The 14,790-nt window shown below is 35.2% G+C and overlaps 2 protein-coding genes across 6 annotated transcripts in view; one reads left to right on the forward strand and one right to left on the reverse strand.

Moving 5' to 3' along the window:
• The window catches only part of LOC131799854 (tubulin polyglutamylase TTLL7), a 79,516-nt gene that overhangs the window by 4,231 nt on the left and 60,495 nt on the right, over positions 1-14,790 (reverse strand). The window contains exons 1-20 of one of the 2 annotated variants that reach the window (XM_059117543.2): positions 11,578-12,057; positions 10,007-10,064; positions 9,738-9,801; positions 9,447-9,514; positions 8,786-8,848; positions 7,956-8,051; positions 7,026-7,098; positions 5,951-6,046; positions 5,586-5,633; positions 5,009-5,100; positions 4,758-4,830; positions 4,140-4,298; positions 3,117-3,211; positions 2,706-2,799; positions 2,349-2,396; positions 2,206-2,268; positions 1,562-1,655; positions 1,278-1,330; positions 755-850; positions 116-349 (exon numbers count right to left, since the gene is read on the reverse strand). In XM_059117543.2, the coding sequence (XP_058973526.2) occupies positions 116-349; positions 755-850; positions 1,278-1,330; positions 1,562-1,655; positions 2,206-2,268; positions 2,349-2,396; positions 2,706-2,799; positions 3,117-3,211; positions 4,140-4,298; positions 4,758-4,830; positions 5,009-5,100; positions 5,586-5,633; positions 5,951-6,046; positions 7,026-7,098; positions 7,956-8,051; positions 8,786-8,848; positions 9,447-9,514; positions 9,738-9,801; positions 10,007-10,064; positions 11,578-11,935 (2,025 nt within the window). In that variant the 5' untranslated portion in view covers positions 11,936-12,057. Of the gene's footprint in view, positions 1-115; positions 350-754; positions 851-1,277; positions 1,331-1,561; positions 1,656-2,205; positions 2,269-2,348; positions 2,397-2,705; positions 2,800-3,116; positions 3,212-4,139; positions 4,299-4,757; positions 4,831-5,008; positions 5,101-5,585; positions 5,634-5,950; positions 6,047-7,025; positions 7,099-7,955; positions 8,052-8,785; positions 8,849-9,446; positions 9,515-9,737; positions 9,802-10,006; positions 10,065-11,577; positions 12,058-14,790 lie in introns of those variants that run through there. The other variant, XM_066159777.1, reaches the window with a different exon arrangement.
• LOC131796347 (uncharacterized) overlaps positions 12,409-14,790 on the forward strand; it is an 88,359-nt gene continuing 85,977 nt past the window's right edge. For 2 of the 4 annotated variants that reach the window (XM_066159738.1, XM_066159741.1), the window contains exons 1-2: positions 12,409-12,562; positions 13,274-13,354. In XM_066159738.1, the coding sequence (XP_066015835.1) occupies positions 13,337-13,354 (18 nt within the window). In that variant the 5' untranslated portion in view covers positions 12,409-12,562; positions 13,274-13,336. The remainder of the gene's footprint in view (positions 12,563-13,273; positions 13,355-14,790) is intronic. The other 2 variants (XM_066159739.1, XM_066159740.1) reach the window with 2 other exon arrangements.

Consider the following 14,790-nt stretch of genomic DNA (forward strand, 5'->3'; position numbering starts at 1 on the left):
ATAACACATTAGCCTCCCCAACCAAACCTTGGCGAACCACGAGACAAAAACCAAATACTCGTGTTAAAGTAAAAATCCCAGCTCAGGCCAATAAGAGACAAATGTGGACACTCACCACCACGGGATTGAATTTCATTGGAGGAGATGAAGACGACGTCACGATTCTATGCGCGGAGGAGCGTGGTAATATCAGGCCGTTATTGGCCGAGTTTGGCGCCTTTTGGGCAGAAACGGGTCTGAACGATGATGACGTTGAGGTCTGTTGTGGGTTTGAAGAAACTGAAGAGGACGAAGTTGAAGAGTCCTCCTTGTTTGTGATGGATTTAGCACTTGGCATGGATGACAAGGGCTAAATGTAGAAATAAATGATAGATATAGAGATGAACAAGCTTTCTTGCCTAATACATAATAAAGAGGGGGCGACAAGCAAGTTTGTAAATCCTACATACTGGCAAAGGACTTAAAAAGTGGTTAGATTTTGTACGTTTGAATTGCAGGTTAACTTGCGTTCATCCAAAGAAGAAGATGAAGGGCATGAACTTAGGAAGAAGGAAAAAGACGACTGCATGGGAGCTATGGAGGCTCAAACACCTCGCGGAGAAGGACGATTTGAAAAAAAAGTAGAAAGGAAGGAAGGGTGAACCACAATGACTGAAGCCAGGAGCACAGCACTAGACAGGGTTGGCTTGGAAAGGAGCTAACATCCTTAGTGAGGAAGGAACTTAGTGCTAAGTAAATAACTCATTTCTACTACCTTTGGTCCTTTGCTCATCGGACGGTTGCCAGATTTGTCGAATGTTATGTTTTCATCACATTCACACTGCTCTAATAAATCGAGGATTTCTTCTTCCTGCAAGTCATTAAGTTATGTAGCGTTATTCAAACAGCGATGGTACCATGACCGGCCTTTTTTGAATTGTCAAAATAAACTTCAAATTGACCGACGTCTTTAAATTATTATATGCATGATGTAACCCCATTATAAAGATCATCCTGTCATGACGAAGACATTAGAGTTTCTTGGGAAAAAAAAAAAAAGCCTAGTGATTTTCGCAGTAATAACCTCAGTAAACGGACCAAGTTGTTAATCGACGTTAACCAGCTGTAGTGGTATAACAGGATACCATTTTCGTAAAACAGACATAAAAAATCTCCGCTGATCTCGAAAACAGGTCGTGCTCACTCCACAAATTTTGCATTCGAGATCGAAGGAGAAGCCCAGCTAAAATTAATTAATATTACAGGAATACACTGACCAACAACTGCCTCACACCTACCCTGAGGGTGCTGAATGGTTGATTACCGTCCTTTTGAAGAGATACAGCTCTACCTAGATGTAAAATCACTCAATTAGAAAAACAAATCAAATAAAAGAGTTATAAACATTAACTTCATTGTCTTCCTGGTTACATCGAGGGAAGTGGAATAAAACAGGATACCGAGGTAGGATAAATACCTCCCACGCAAGAGCCTCGAAGGGGAAGAGATAAAGAAATTGGATCAAAACTTTTACAAGAAGGGAGAAAAGGAAATTATTTTCTCAGCGTAAATTTTATTATACCTGACAAGAAGAGCTTGAAAGCGTCTGCTAAAAGCCCGTTATACTTTTCTCGTCTTGTTTTGTCTTCAGGAGGATATATCCTTCGGAAATTTCCCTATTTTATAAAGAAAAAAGAGAGCAAAAGTTTCATAAATAGAAAATGGAAAGAAATAATGGTAAAAAGAAAGGAGAGAAGCAAGAAAAGAATATAGGAATACAATGTGCAATATTTCCGTGTAAGCCCGCATTACTAATCAACATGAAAATCTGGAGTCTACTGAAAACAGAAACAAGTGCGAGTTTCTTTTCCGAATAAGTAAAATTACTTCGGCTAAACTTTTTCTTTTCACGCGCACAAACACACAGGAAGAACACGCGATATGAAGGTCAATGTACTGATGGCACTGGATAAACCCACTATTTCTACAAAAAAAAAACTTTCTTACTAAAATAATATTTTGACAACAAACAAGTATGTGCCCACTTGTAAATGAAAATACTGTTTGGTGGGTACTTAGTACAGCTTCAAATTCAACTTGGTTTTTCGCGCTTGACATTATCGTGTGTTTTCTGGTGGACTTTTATTGATGTGAACACTTCGTGATAACTATTGTACAAAACGAATTTCATAAACGGGAAATACTGGACGTATTTGCCCTACTCACCATGTTCATGTTCTCAAACTCTTCTCTTGCCGTCTCTCTCCTTAGTTGATTTAGTCTCTCTTTCTGTAGTAAAAATAATGGTGTATTGTTTTCTTTCAGATTCAAATCAAAGATAAATCATCTGAAAAGTGGCAAGAACTTACAAGTTCCGTTCGACGTTTGTTTAAAATCATCTTCTTCTTTTCCAGTTCCTAAGAAAGGAGAAATTATTAAACAGTGGCCATAAAAATTCAATCACATGAATTTTCGGTACAATCTCTTAACTAATAACACCACATTAACCCTTTAACCCCTAAGAGTGATTCGCATCTAATTTCTCCTTACAATATCATCCCTGGGACACACATTCAGGTCACGAGAATATAGGAAATGATCACCAACTGAAGGAGTTCTTGATTGTTAAACAAATTCTACTTGTAAACACCTTAGGAAATGTGTAGAGAACAGTATGGAGAATATGCATATTGATGTTAGGGAGTAAAGGGTTGATAAAACCTTACCGACATGGAGTACTCATTCCTTTTTGGCTGTGTTAAGAGTCTTTTCTGTGCTTCTGCCTTTTCAGCCGCCATGCCACGACGTTTGTCACTGACCCTAAAATATTTTAAAAAATACGACAATTTTCTTGCTTTTCTCTACATTAAAACTGGAAGAACTGAGCAGTTCCCCAAATCAGTCATGGCACTGAATAAATTATTCATTCAGTGTGGTCCTTAATGAATTCACCCACTCCTCCCACAGAATAGCAGTCGAATCCAAGACCATCCCCCGCAAAAAAAAAGAAAAATAGAATCGAGGTGCGGCGTGTAAAGTTTTGCTGATCATGATTAGATTTAACCAAACTCATCATAAAGCGCAGACTTCAATACATAGCAGAACATCAATCATGTCCTTGTTAAGAAATACTGCACCTGATGTTAAGCAAATTCAGTGCATCAGTTAACACTCCCCCTTTAATCTCACTATCAAGTTTGGTGTCAGTGCCGAAACTGGGTGATCGATTCACCTGTAAAATTCAGAAACGAAAGAACAAGTCAAAATAATTATCTTGAAGTAAATTTCCTTCTACCCTATCGAAACTTACTAGAAGTAGCTACAGACTAGATTCTCAGGTGGAAATTTTGAAAACCTTTGATGAACCTGATAAAATATTAGGGTTTTATGTAAGCTGGGAAAATTCTCAAAATGAACATTAACTTAATTTGACTTCATCTTAAACATTCCCGTGTAGAACAAAGGGTGGCAAAATAAAGATCGTTTTTCAAAACCAAACAATCCTAAAATTTTAAACACATTCTACAAAAGAGAAGCTTAAAATAGAGCAAAAAATGAAAGAGTCTTGAAACAAGTCTGTACGTCAAGAATTCGTAGTCGTAAACTTCTCCTGGCTAAACTTTTTACCTTATGCAAATTTTCCTTTCTCGGAAAAGGAAAACAACAAAAACAACAAATTCGTAAGGTAAGAAAAGTAACAAATTAACTTCCGTGGAATTTGGGTCAATTTCTTATTGGGCCATAGGAAGCAAAAACAAATGCAATTTTGTGAGGTTTTCCTTGAGGGGGACCTTCTGCAAAATGGCGGTTGTTTGTACGTACGTAGCCAAAAAACGGAATCAAAGGTTTATACTTCACAAAATGTAGAGATGCCTGTAAAATTGGAACTTTTCTTGTTCCAAATTGATATTCCTTCAAATAATAACTCAGATGATTTCAGGGGAAAACAAATACAGAAAACAAGAATTGAGTGAACTTGACTTAAAAATCGTTTCAAACGTTAGGTAAGTATGTATAAGACTACCTGGCGAGCAGAGTCTCCTTTCTTTCGTTCGTGGAGACATTACAGAGCATGAAAATCAATTCAAACGATGGAAACTGATCTGTATATAAACACAGCTTCTGCACGTGTGATAGTGAGAGGATGTGTGTTCACTTACTTCTAAAAGCCACGGGCGGAGTTTTCGATCCAATAAAATATCAAAACCTAAAACCTCAAAACAAACACTCTCACTTCCTGGAGGTGCACCAGGTCGGCACATTCGGTAAGAGTGCAAAATATGAGGCTGGGCAACTATTAATGTCTTTACCAGTACATCCTGAAAAAAACCAAAACAAAAACAAAAAAACAAACAGTAACTACCAAGACTAAGCAACTTAAAAAAAACACCCACTACATATAGAATATTCTATGTGGAATAGAATATTCCATATAGAGAACATGAATTTATGAGAACACATAGCTTATGAAAAGGTCACACTCATTCCACAGCCATCCTATGAAAACCTCAAATGTAATTTTATCTTCCAATACTGTAACTATTCTTTCCATCAATGTTTTGTTTGGTTTTTTTTCGTGGGGAATGGTTTGAACACGTGCATCAGAACATAGACTGTGCCTGACTCTTGGTCATTTTCAAGCTACATGTATTTTCCTGACAACCCCAGCTGCCAGTTTTTTTCTAGCATACTTTTCTGCTTGTCTATATTAACTGACTGAAAGCCCTAAATAAAATACCTGGAGCAAGAAATTTTACCCTTCAACAGAATGAACTTACTGTTATGTTGTGCCACAGAAAATTCACATCATAGTCCATGGACTGGAGCCAGTCATTCAAAAACTTTATAGATCTTAAAATAGAAATTGAAAAAGTTTTATCAATAAAGTGACATGGCTGTAGAATAATCATAAATGTTTTTGACAGTTCTTTCAAATTAAATGGAAATATCTATAAAACTACTCTTGTAAACAAAATTTGCACAAAGCCAAGCTAAAGATAAATGCAGGAAAAACTGATATATTCAGTACCTTTTACTTCCACTGTCATCACTGTCATCTTGGTCAAAGTTCTCATTGTGTTTATTTATTGAATAATTAGTTAAATGCATAAAAAGCTCATCCTAAAAGACAAATAAAAACCCAGATCAATGCAAGTGTAGAACTTTATAGACATGTAGATACTGTATTTATTTGACACTCTGGTAAGCACCCTTCCTCAAATAAGCACCCACCCCACAGGTCACAATGTCAGACAAGTGCTCCCCTCAAATAAGCTCCCCCTCTCCCTTACTCACTTAAATAGTAGGGATGACTTTTTAAACTTCAACTCCAGCTGAATCAGTACAGGTTAACAGTTTGTTAATGAGCAACCCCCTTGACTGAACACCCTCCTTAAGTGTGTGGGCACTTGTTCAAGGAAATACTGGAAATCAATTGCATTTTGACTGAGATGTTTATTATAATATAAGTAAATATTTCACAAGATACATGTACATGTACACATTAAGATAATTGGATTTAGTTAACATAACTAATACAAAGGTATCCTTCCAGTATAAAAAGATGACTATGGGTGATTTTCACTTGCATTTAAAAGCATTCTTACCAGGTTTTCATCTGAAGGGCTTTCATACACTTCAGTTCCCATGCGAACCTACAAACACAATCACACTGAGGTGATTCCAGGTTTACCAACAAAAATTAATTATTTAGTGATATTTTAAGATATCCTGTTCCTGGGGTTCAGGTAGAATACATGCTGCCTGGCAAAAAATGGATCATAAAAGAGTCAAGTGGAAAAGAAAGAGGTTTCAGGCACATTTATCATTACATTTACAATACAACAGTTTGGTATTTATATAACAAAGAAAGGAAGGTGTGTTTGGAATGTAAAGCTTTTTCTTTTTTCATGAATTATGTTTATGGCAGTGCTACAACAGTGTTCAATGATAACATAAACTAATTACTTACAAGTCCATCATGATACAAAAATATCCTCAGTGGATCACATGATGTAACCAAAACATATACTCTAAGATCAAATTTGAATCCCTCGAGGAGAAAAGGCTATAAATGCAAAACCAATGAATTCATTAGTACAAAAGCAACAAAAACTTTCATGAACAAAATTAAAAAGTTATATTAATGCTTAATCCCTGCTACTCTTTGTCCCCAAATGCATACTATACATGTTCAATTCATTCAAGTGTCTAATTTACTTAATGCCACAAGGGTGGGTTGTTCAAAGCTTGGTTAAGATAACCCAAGGTAAATGTGAGATATAATTCCAGATTTAAAAGCTTACTCTTTGAAAAAAATTCTAAAAATTCTTTTGGTCAAAAATTTTATTATTGGATGCTCTAAAAAAAAAATTATCATGAAAAGAACTCTTGTACAAAGGAATAAAAAACCCCCAACTGAAATTTAACCTTGGGTCAATGGTAATCAGCCTTTAAACACCTGGATCCGGAATTATTATTGCAATTAAAATAAAACCTCTATTAAGCAGACCCCCAATTAAAGCTTTCAATTAAGCAGACCCTGAGTCAGGTTCCAAAATTGATTAATGTCTTATATTTCCCTTTATAACGAGCCCCATTTCAGCAGTCACCTCCATTAAAAGCCAATGCAGGCACTAAAATAAATTGTCTTTCTATTGTTAAAAACCGCTATCAAGTGGACACCAGATTGAACTGATAATGTTGTGTAAGGGATTACATCCTTGAAATAGTCGATTAAATGTAATCAATCCTCATGATGATGCAGCTGTTAAAAAACCATCTAATAGACAGATATCATACCAACAAATTAAAGTTGGTAATGAAAGGTAATGCTCTTAAACTCTGGATAGCTACATCAAGGACATGGAACTTTATCACAGAGTAACCATTGAATGTTTATCATTACCAAACATTGCACAATTTTTACAAACCCCTATTAAGGGTACACCCTCTATCAAGCAGACACTTGGGAAGGTCCCGAGGATGTTTGCTTAACTGAGGTTTCACTGTACTATCATAATAGTAATGTTTGTAAACATCCTTACTTTGTCAAGATATTCCTGGACCACAATCTGCTCATGAGATGGGATTCTATCTCCATTTCGTACCAGAGATATCCTAAAATTGGGAAACAGCTACATGTATTAATCATCAGATTCATCATTAAGGTACCAAATGAAAAACTAGTAACATAGTTATATGTCGTAATGAAATATTCAATTTTTCACTTAGATTAAAGCAAAAGGAAGCTTTACGTATCTGTACATGTTATAGCAGGCTTCACCTGCCCCTGATTGACTGAAATATTTCAAGACAGCACAACAACCATGGAATAACAAATTGGCTCAAGATTATAAGTAGAGAGAGATGTCTTTTTTTTAAATTATTGTCACAAGCATGGGTCAAAGAAAAAATTCTGAGTCCCCATGAGGGACTTAAAATTTTTGAGACTCAGAAGTTTTTCTTTGTCTCATGCTCATGACAAGACAAAAACACATCTTTCCCTACTTCTTTACTGAGCTCAAAACTTGCCATCTCTCTTATTCTATTAACAAGTTAGAGCACAGGGCCCAGTTGTTTCAAGGCTGATTAACGCTAACCCAGCCAGCCTGGGGTTAAATTTTAATCTGAGTTCTTTATTCCCTTGTACAATTGTATCAAATTAAGCTTTTTTTCCTCACAATTTTCTATATTCTTTTTAGAGCATTAAATCATCAAATTGCAGCAGAGAGAATTACTGTAATAATGAATTTTCTTTTGAAGCTAGCTTTCAGATCTGAAATAAGATTTCACACTAACCCAGGGTTATCTTAAACTAGCTGTAATTACAACCTGTCCCAGTACTTTTTCTGATGTTTTTGAGCACTGTATGTCGGCAAGTCAAGGAAAAACTGAAACATTTAGATTTGATTAATTATGAATATATTAAAAAGGATGGTAAAAATTTTAAATTTAAAATTTTTTGTCAAACTTACCCATTTCCCATAGCTCCATTGGCTGGTTTGACAATGAAAGTTTTGTGTTTCTTTCTTTTTTTCAGTTCTCTACAATAGCCTTGAAATGCGGCATATCTGATACAGTGAGAATGGGCAGTAAGCTAAGGAAAGTGCTTCATTTGAACATAATTACACTGATGTGGTCATATAAGGAAAAAAATAATGGTGCTTTTCTTTTGATCCCTCTTACTAATTGCTATTATCACTATTTTTTAATTATACCATCTAATAGTCAACCTGTACAAATACACATACTGTAACAGTTGTGATCTGTAGAGAGTAATTGTACCTGCATCAAACTATCCAGTTATTATACTACTATTACATTTATGTCATATTTCAAACATGTAAATGAAACCACAGTATTTCTATCATTAGAGGTTTTACATTCTTCGATGTTCGTAGTTTTATAATATCATACATTAATTATTTCAATTTTTAATAAAATTACCATAAAACTGTTTAATTTTGACTTCCATTTATTCCAAGGGCCTTGAGTTAATCAGTTTAATTACTGTCAAATTTGACCCTCCTTATGAAAAAGTCTTCTATTGATTACTACTATTATGATTATAATTACCACTACTACAGTACTACATCAACCACAATCCCTGGCTAGTAGTCTCTGGAGATACAATTTACTGTTAGCTTGGATCACGAGCATTGATTCCAAAGTTTCTATCAATACTTGCGAGTCAATTCACAGTGGAGTACAGTCTAATGCTGATTATGCAGTCACCACAGCTACATGTATATAAAATATCAAATTGCATAAATCCTCTGACAATAGATAAGTTGATAAAGGATACTCGGCAGGGAGAACCCAAGTTTGAGGAACAAAACTGTATTCCTCTGGGTGAGCTCGTTGCATTCTGAAATTTCAAGATAGAATGTTAAGATTATACAATTATTATTGTAACATGCAAGTAATTATTTAATATGATACTTGGAAACTTAAAAACATGAGCACCATAGCTAGGAATTGTCTAACAGGGGTTTAATCAATGCTTGAAAACAAGAAAAAAATAAACTTCCCCTGGCTGCTATTCAACAAAGCATTTGACGTTCCCTAGGTTATCCTAAGGTCAGAGAATTATCTGCAAATTATGCAGAATACCCCCACCAAATGTTGATGGGCCAAGCTATTTATATTTAAAAGTGAATACTCTGCTGTCATTTCCTGTAACTTCTTCTGCAGTAACTATTAATTAATTACCATTAACCAATTATCTGTACTTACTCTCAATGAAAGAAACTAAGGTAAAAATACATTGCACAAATATTGAGATCTCATGAGATACAATAATTTAAAACAATGCGAATCATAAAATATTACAGCATGTGTATAATTCACCAGTAATTAACTTAATTCAATTTCAATTTACAAGCTATAAAAATATTTAGTATTGTTGTACATTACATAAGTATTACATGAAAATTCACACCAAAATAAACTGATTAAACACTAACTTTGCCATATTCCGAGCTAGGTTATCCTTCCTACAAATCTCACCCATACTTGGAAAATGGTTGATTTTCTTTAGAGAGGAGACAAAACAGTAAGAATTAAATTATTTCATTATTATAAAGGAAGTATTGAATAAATTTGTGAACATGCACATGTATGTAAGATACAGGCTATGTGAGTGTTCATTTCTTTGCATGAAGGTATCCTGTACACTGATTTGTCTAGATTCCCACCATATCACATCTTATATGGTCTGCTTAAACATCTTAATTGGTAACAAAAATTTATCATACCTGAAATGATTTTAGTTCTATGATTTTTTCAACTGGCACTGATGAATCACTCCAAATGAGGAAACTGCATGTAAAGAAAGTCATTGTTGAAGAGAGAAAAATCACACTTATCAAATTGATTGAAAACTATGGCTTTTAAGATAGATGGATGTAAAAAATAATCAGTGACTGACATTTTATTTGTACATGTAACACTACATCCTCCATCAGGTTACTTTGTCAGAAAAATTATTTACATGTATAAAGTTTTCCTATCACTGTTAACTCACCTGTTTGAGTCATCATCCCTTGCAATATACATTCCACATTGAAGACAAACTTTTCTAACTGCAAGGGAGAATTTTTATAATGAAAAAACATTGTTATGAGATAATTCCAAATTTCATATATACAGTAATTCCTTGAAAAGTATCAGAAGCTGAATCCATACTCATATGAGTTATGATCTCACTTTGCTTTTGATTCACTCAAATACTTTTTCAGAAAATTTGCATCATCCTCTCCCCCAATCAGAAGTAAAACTAATTCAGTCCCAACTAATATCCCATTAAATGTCATTCCAATAATGCTTAAAAGCTTTTTCATGGGTGTTTTTTTTAAAACAGAGTTTAAATTCTTTTCTTCATAGAAGCTGCTTAAACAGATGTTAGTTAACTTAAAATTTAGTGCATTGAAATTAAAAGTTGGTGATTAGATGGATCCCATAGAAAATTAAGTTTTTCAGTTCTCTGTATCTGATTTGTATTCGATTATAAACCTCTTGTTTAACTTAACATGTTTTACTAGTGTGAATAGGATATAAATCAACTGCATTTTGTTGGGCTTTAGTCACCATCTTCTTGTTGTGTTGTTAGTTCTTGGTGGTCCTAAGTGATATGTTCTTTTTTTTATGACTAGCTATTGGGATTACTTTGGTTGTGATTACACTGATTGGAAAAGTGCTCTTTAAGTGATTTTGCTGTTGTAAAATTGTCCTTCTTAAGGAGGGAACTTTACTTAGAAGGGCTTTCAAGACCTGGGGTTGGAGGGAGAGGGCTCCATTAAGAGAGATTACATTAACACATACATGTACATGTTCACAAACATGTGAAGAAAAGAATACATTTATTTTAACAAATAAGAAATGAATTTTTCTAAATGCATGTGCATACAGATCCAAATCAAATGAAGCCGATAAGTTTGTGATCCTTCAGGCTAGTTTGTGTCTGCAAGCTTATTTTTATTGCCTTAGTTATAACTAAGTTGAGTCTTCAACGGTCCATTGTGGATGGTAACAGCATACACCAAAAGTGTTAATTATCAACATTAAGTCTGTGGACGCGTGACTACAATGTAAACATGCATAATTGGCAACATAACGCTGAATATTTTTAAGCGTTAAAAATTTTGTATTGGTCTTGGTGGAAGAAATGTGCGTCTTATCAATTTAAGCGACGAAGTTGACTAGAGAACGCCTCAAAAATACTTCTTGAGCGCGCATCACAGTCTAAGGACAAAGAAGTAATTAAGCTCTTTTGAAACCATGCCGACAACTTTAAACCACACATTCAAAGAAACAATGGTGACGATTATTTTGCATCAAAAGATCAACGTTACCGTTGTTAGTTCCAATAATTAACGAGAGCGAAACGAAGCACGAAAATAAAGTTATCTATTGGTCGTACTTTAAACCTCAAAATATATGTGTAACGATGCGATACAACTGCACAAACATATCTTACACTTGTAACTTAGGTGATCTTCCAAGTACACGAAGAACAAATGTTATCAATCTTCCTCTTGGAAGTATCACCACGTACATGTACCACTGAACCCAAACTAAATTGTAGTTTTGACTTACCGACATCGTACTTTGTTGCAGCTAAATTGGCCGTTACACGGCGTTTCCTTTGAGGTTTCTTCTTGATAGAATTGTTTACTGTTTGCTTGCGAACATGGTTTGTTCGAGCCCGTACCATGCTTCTTGTCTGTTCCAAGCTTTCTTCACACTCGTCGGCCAAAGATGCCGCATACTCACTTTCCCTTCCTCGATTTTCACAAAAGTTGTCAGCAGTGCTTAAATCAAGTAATTTAAGGTTGTCTTTAGTCATGACAGACCTACTTTCATTGAAACCATGGCTGCTGTCTTCCATGGTTACAGAACCCAAAGGCGTTCGAGACGACGATGGAATCTTCGTGGTCAAATTGTCTGTGCTCATGATTATGCCGAAACTCGTCCTTTACATTCATTATGAACACATTGCAAGGCTGAAATAATAAAATCTGATGTCTCCTGGAAAGTAATTTGGTCGCAGCCGAGGATTTGTGCGCCTGTATGCAGAACTTTGTCAGTGAATTGCTATCACAGATGTAGCGTGACAGAATTACCATAGCAACATCTGGTAACGGAGATAAGGAAACTCAAAGAATTTTATCATTCTGACTATAAATCCGACAAGCATGGGTTTTCGAAATATAACATTAAATTACTTCAAAGTAAATAGAAAAAAGTCGACGAATAATAATGTTTTATTAATTTAAAAATATTCGTCGAAATTCCCCGCGGGGGAGGGTACGGCTACACTTAGCCTATTCTCGAAACTGCATTTAACTCATTTACAACTTCCATATTTGGGAATAGGGGAGCCCCCCACCCAAATTGCATTGCTCTCATATTACAAATCCACCCGCTTTGTAGTGCTCGACTTCTTTGTCATATGTCAAATTTCTGCTCAAAAATGGGATAAAAAGTGTTTTTCAGGTACAACCATTTTGTAGTCTCCTTATGTCCATAACGGTTGTTCCATTTGTGACCGGAACGTCCTTTTCACCTTTTCAAATCGAAGGTAAGCTGTATTGCGGAATGTAGCGTGCCTACTGAAATGAAGTTATGATGTAGTTACGACACTGATTATTATACGTTTCCGATGTCTTAATCAAAGGTAGCAACATAAATCGTAATCAGTTTTTTCGTGATGCCGATTGATTTTGAAATACGCCTTGAATTAGAGAGGAATTCGACGATCATAAAGGAAGGAAGGAATTCGAGAATCATTTACCCGTAGTAGCGGTAACATTTCCGCACAGCCCCATACTATTGTAAAACAAATCTGTTTTCCCAATGGCAATGTATTGTTTTTGTTTTCTCTATTCAAGAACTGAATGCATAATGTAGCATGGGGCTGTGCGGAAATTTTACCTCGATGGGTTAGTCTTCTAACTCCAAAGCTACAACAAATTTTGGTAAAATTTCCTCACAGCCCCATACTACATTATGCATTCAGTTCTTGAATAGAGAAAACAAAAACAATACATTGCCATTGGGAAAACAGATTTGTTTTACAATAGTATGGGGCTGTGCAGAAATTTTACCCAAATTTTGATGTAATAACCATGACTACCTTCTAGCTGACTTGTGCGTGCCATCCATTCGGTTTATCTAAACGCCGTATTGTAAATCGAGTGTGCAGTACTTGCATTTCACTTGTACACACAATGTATGCTATTACGACGATTGCTTACATGTATTTTGAAACATTTTCGTTTGCTTTTTTCAGCAGATTATGGTTGTGTCTTAGTTTGAGGGCTCAAAATTAAAGGTACTGCGAAGGCTTCCTGTGATGTCTAGGCTACAAGAGGTAAGCATGCTTTTATGGCAGATGATTGAATAAGCACTTTATTAAAGGGACTAGGTTATGCTGTAAGTCATTGCACTGAGTTCTACCAACTTGTCCCTCAGATGTGTTATATTTCGATATTCCTGCATTGTATTTGGCAACAAGCACCACAATTAGCTGCCAAAGCAAGTTCTCAAGTTGCTTTTGTTATGTTTTGTATTGTGGTGTGTTGCAAGAGTGCCTAACTTGCACTTACATGCATTTTTTTCTGTTACCTTCTCTGAAGTTAAATTAATTTAGGACACTTATTCTCTATCTAATAATAATATCTGTACATTATCCAGCAAACAGGTATTCAGAACACTCATATTTATCAGTTAGAAGTTGTAATCTTGATCTGAAGCCAAATTCTTGTAACTTATTTACAAAAAAAATGTGTAGTAGCCAGAGGGGAGAATTAACAGTCCACTCTTGGGAGTTAAGGATTAAAAAGGAAGGATTTATCTCACCTGTCTTTGGCAAGAGTGAGAATAAAAGCTGATGAGACAACTCTCTTGGGAGTTCTTCTTTATTTACAGTAATCCTGGGAAAATAATAACTACACAAAAGATCAGTACCTATGAGTTAATTTTTTTTTTGATGATGAACAAATTTCTGAAGTCCACCATCATAGAAAAATTTGCCTGATGCAAAATGATTAAATGTACCATCATCAAAGGACAATGAAAATTAATGCTATAAAGAGACAAAAACCTGCATTTTCCCAGCACTCACATTCACAAGACATGATCCAGAAATTTGAAAGTGTTCCGAAGATTTTGAACTTTGTTTATTCACAGTGAATAATTTACAGCTATTATGAGCTCCTTAATGTTCAACAAATTTGAATCTGCAACTTGCAACCTGTGACTGCCTTTCTGTAACTGTCTTTGTTGCCAAGGTAATTAGTAAAAATGTTGACATCTAAATCTGAAGCACAATCGGCCAATTAAGTGATCACACAGAAAGCTGTTAGTAGTATTTTCATTTGTTTATTTTTATGGTCTGAAGTTTAGGTGAGATAAACAATTTTACACAATAACGTGGTGCTGATGCTATGTTCAGTATACAGGATGTATGTCATGTATGAACTGAAAAGTGTTCTAGCCTACTGTAGAGTCTTAGTGGTTCAGTGGTAGATGATCAGAATATAGAATCAGATGGTCTGAGCTTCAATTCTTCAGGGGAACTTAAAATATTTCTGTTGTCCTATGTTCATGACCCAGGGGAAAAAAGCATCCTTCTTCATTTTACAATTTTAGTTTGCTAAGTGGTTACTTCAAAAAGAATCAAGCTTGCAAAGCCCTTTCTATACACTCCTTTAATAGTTAACTGAGCACAAGCAATAAATTATCTCTAAAATTTGATAAGGAAAGCATTGGTGTTTAAGTGAACACCATTTGTGTGGGAAGAGTCTG

This window comes from Pocillopora verrucosa, chromosome 12 (genome assembly GCF_036669915.1).
Source record: "Pocillopora verrucosa isolate sample1 chromosome 12, ASM3666991v2, whole genome shotgun sequence".
NCBI lineage: Eukaryota > Metazoa > Cnidaria > Anthozoa > Scleractinia > Pocilloporidae > Pocillopora > Pocillopora verrucosa.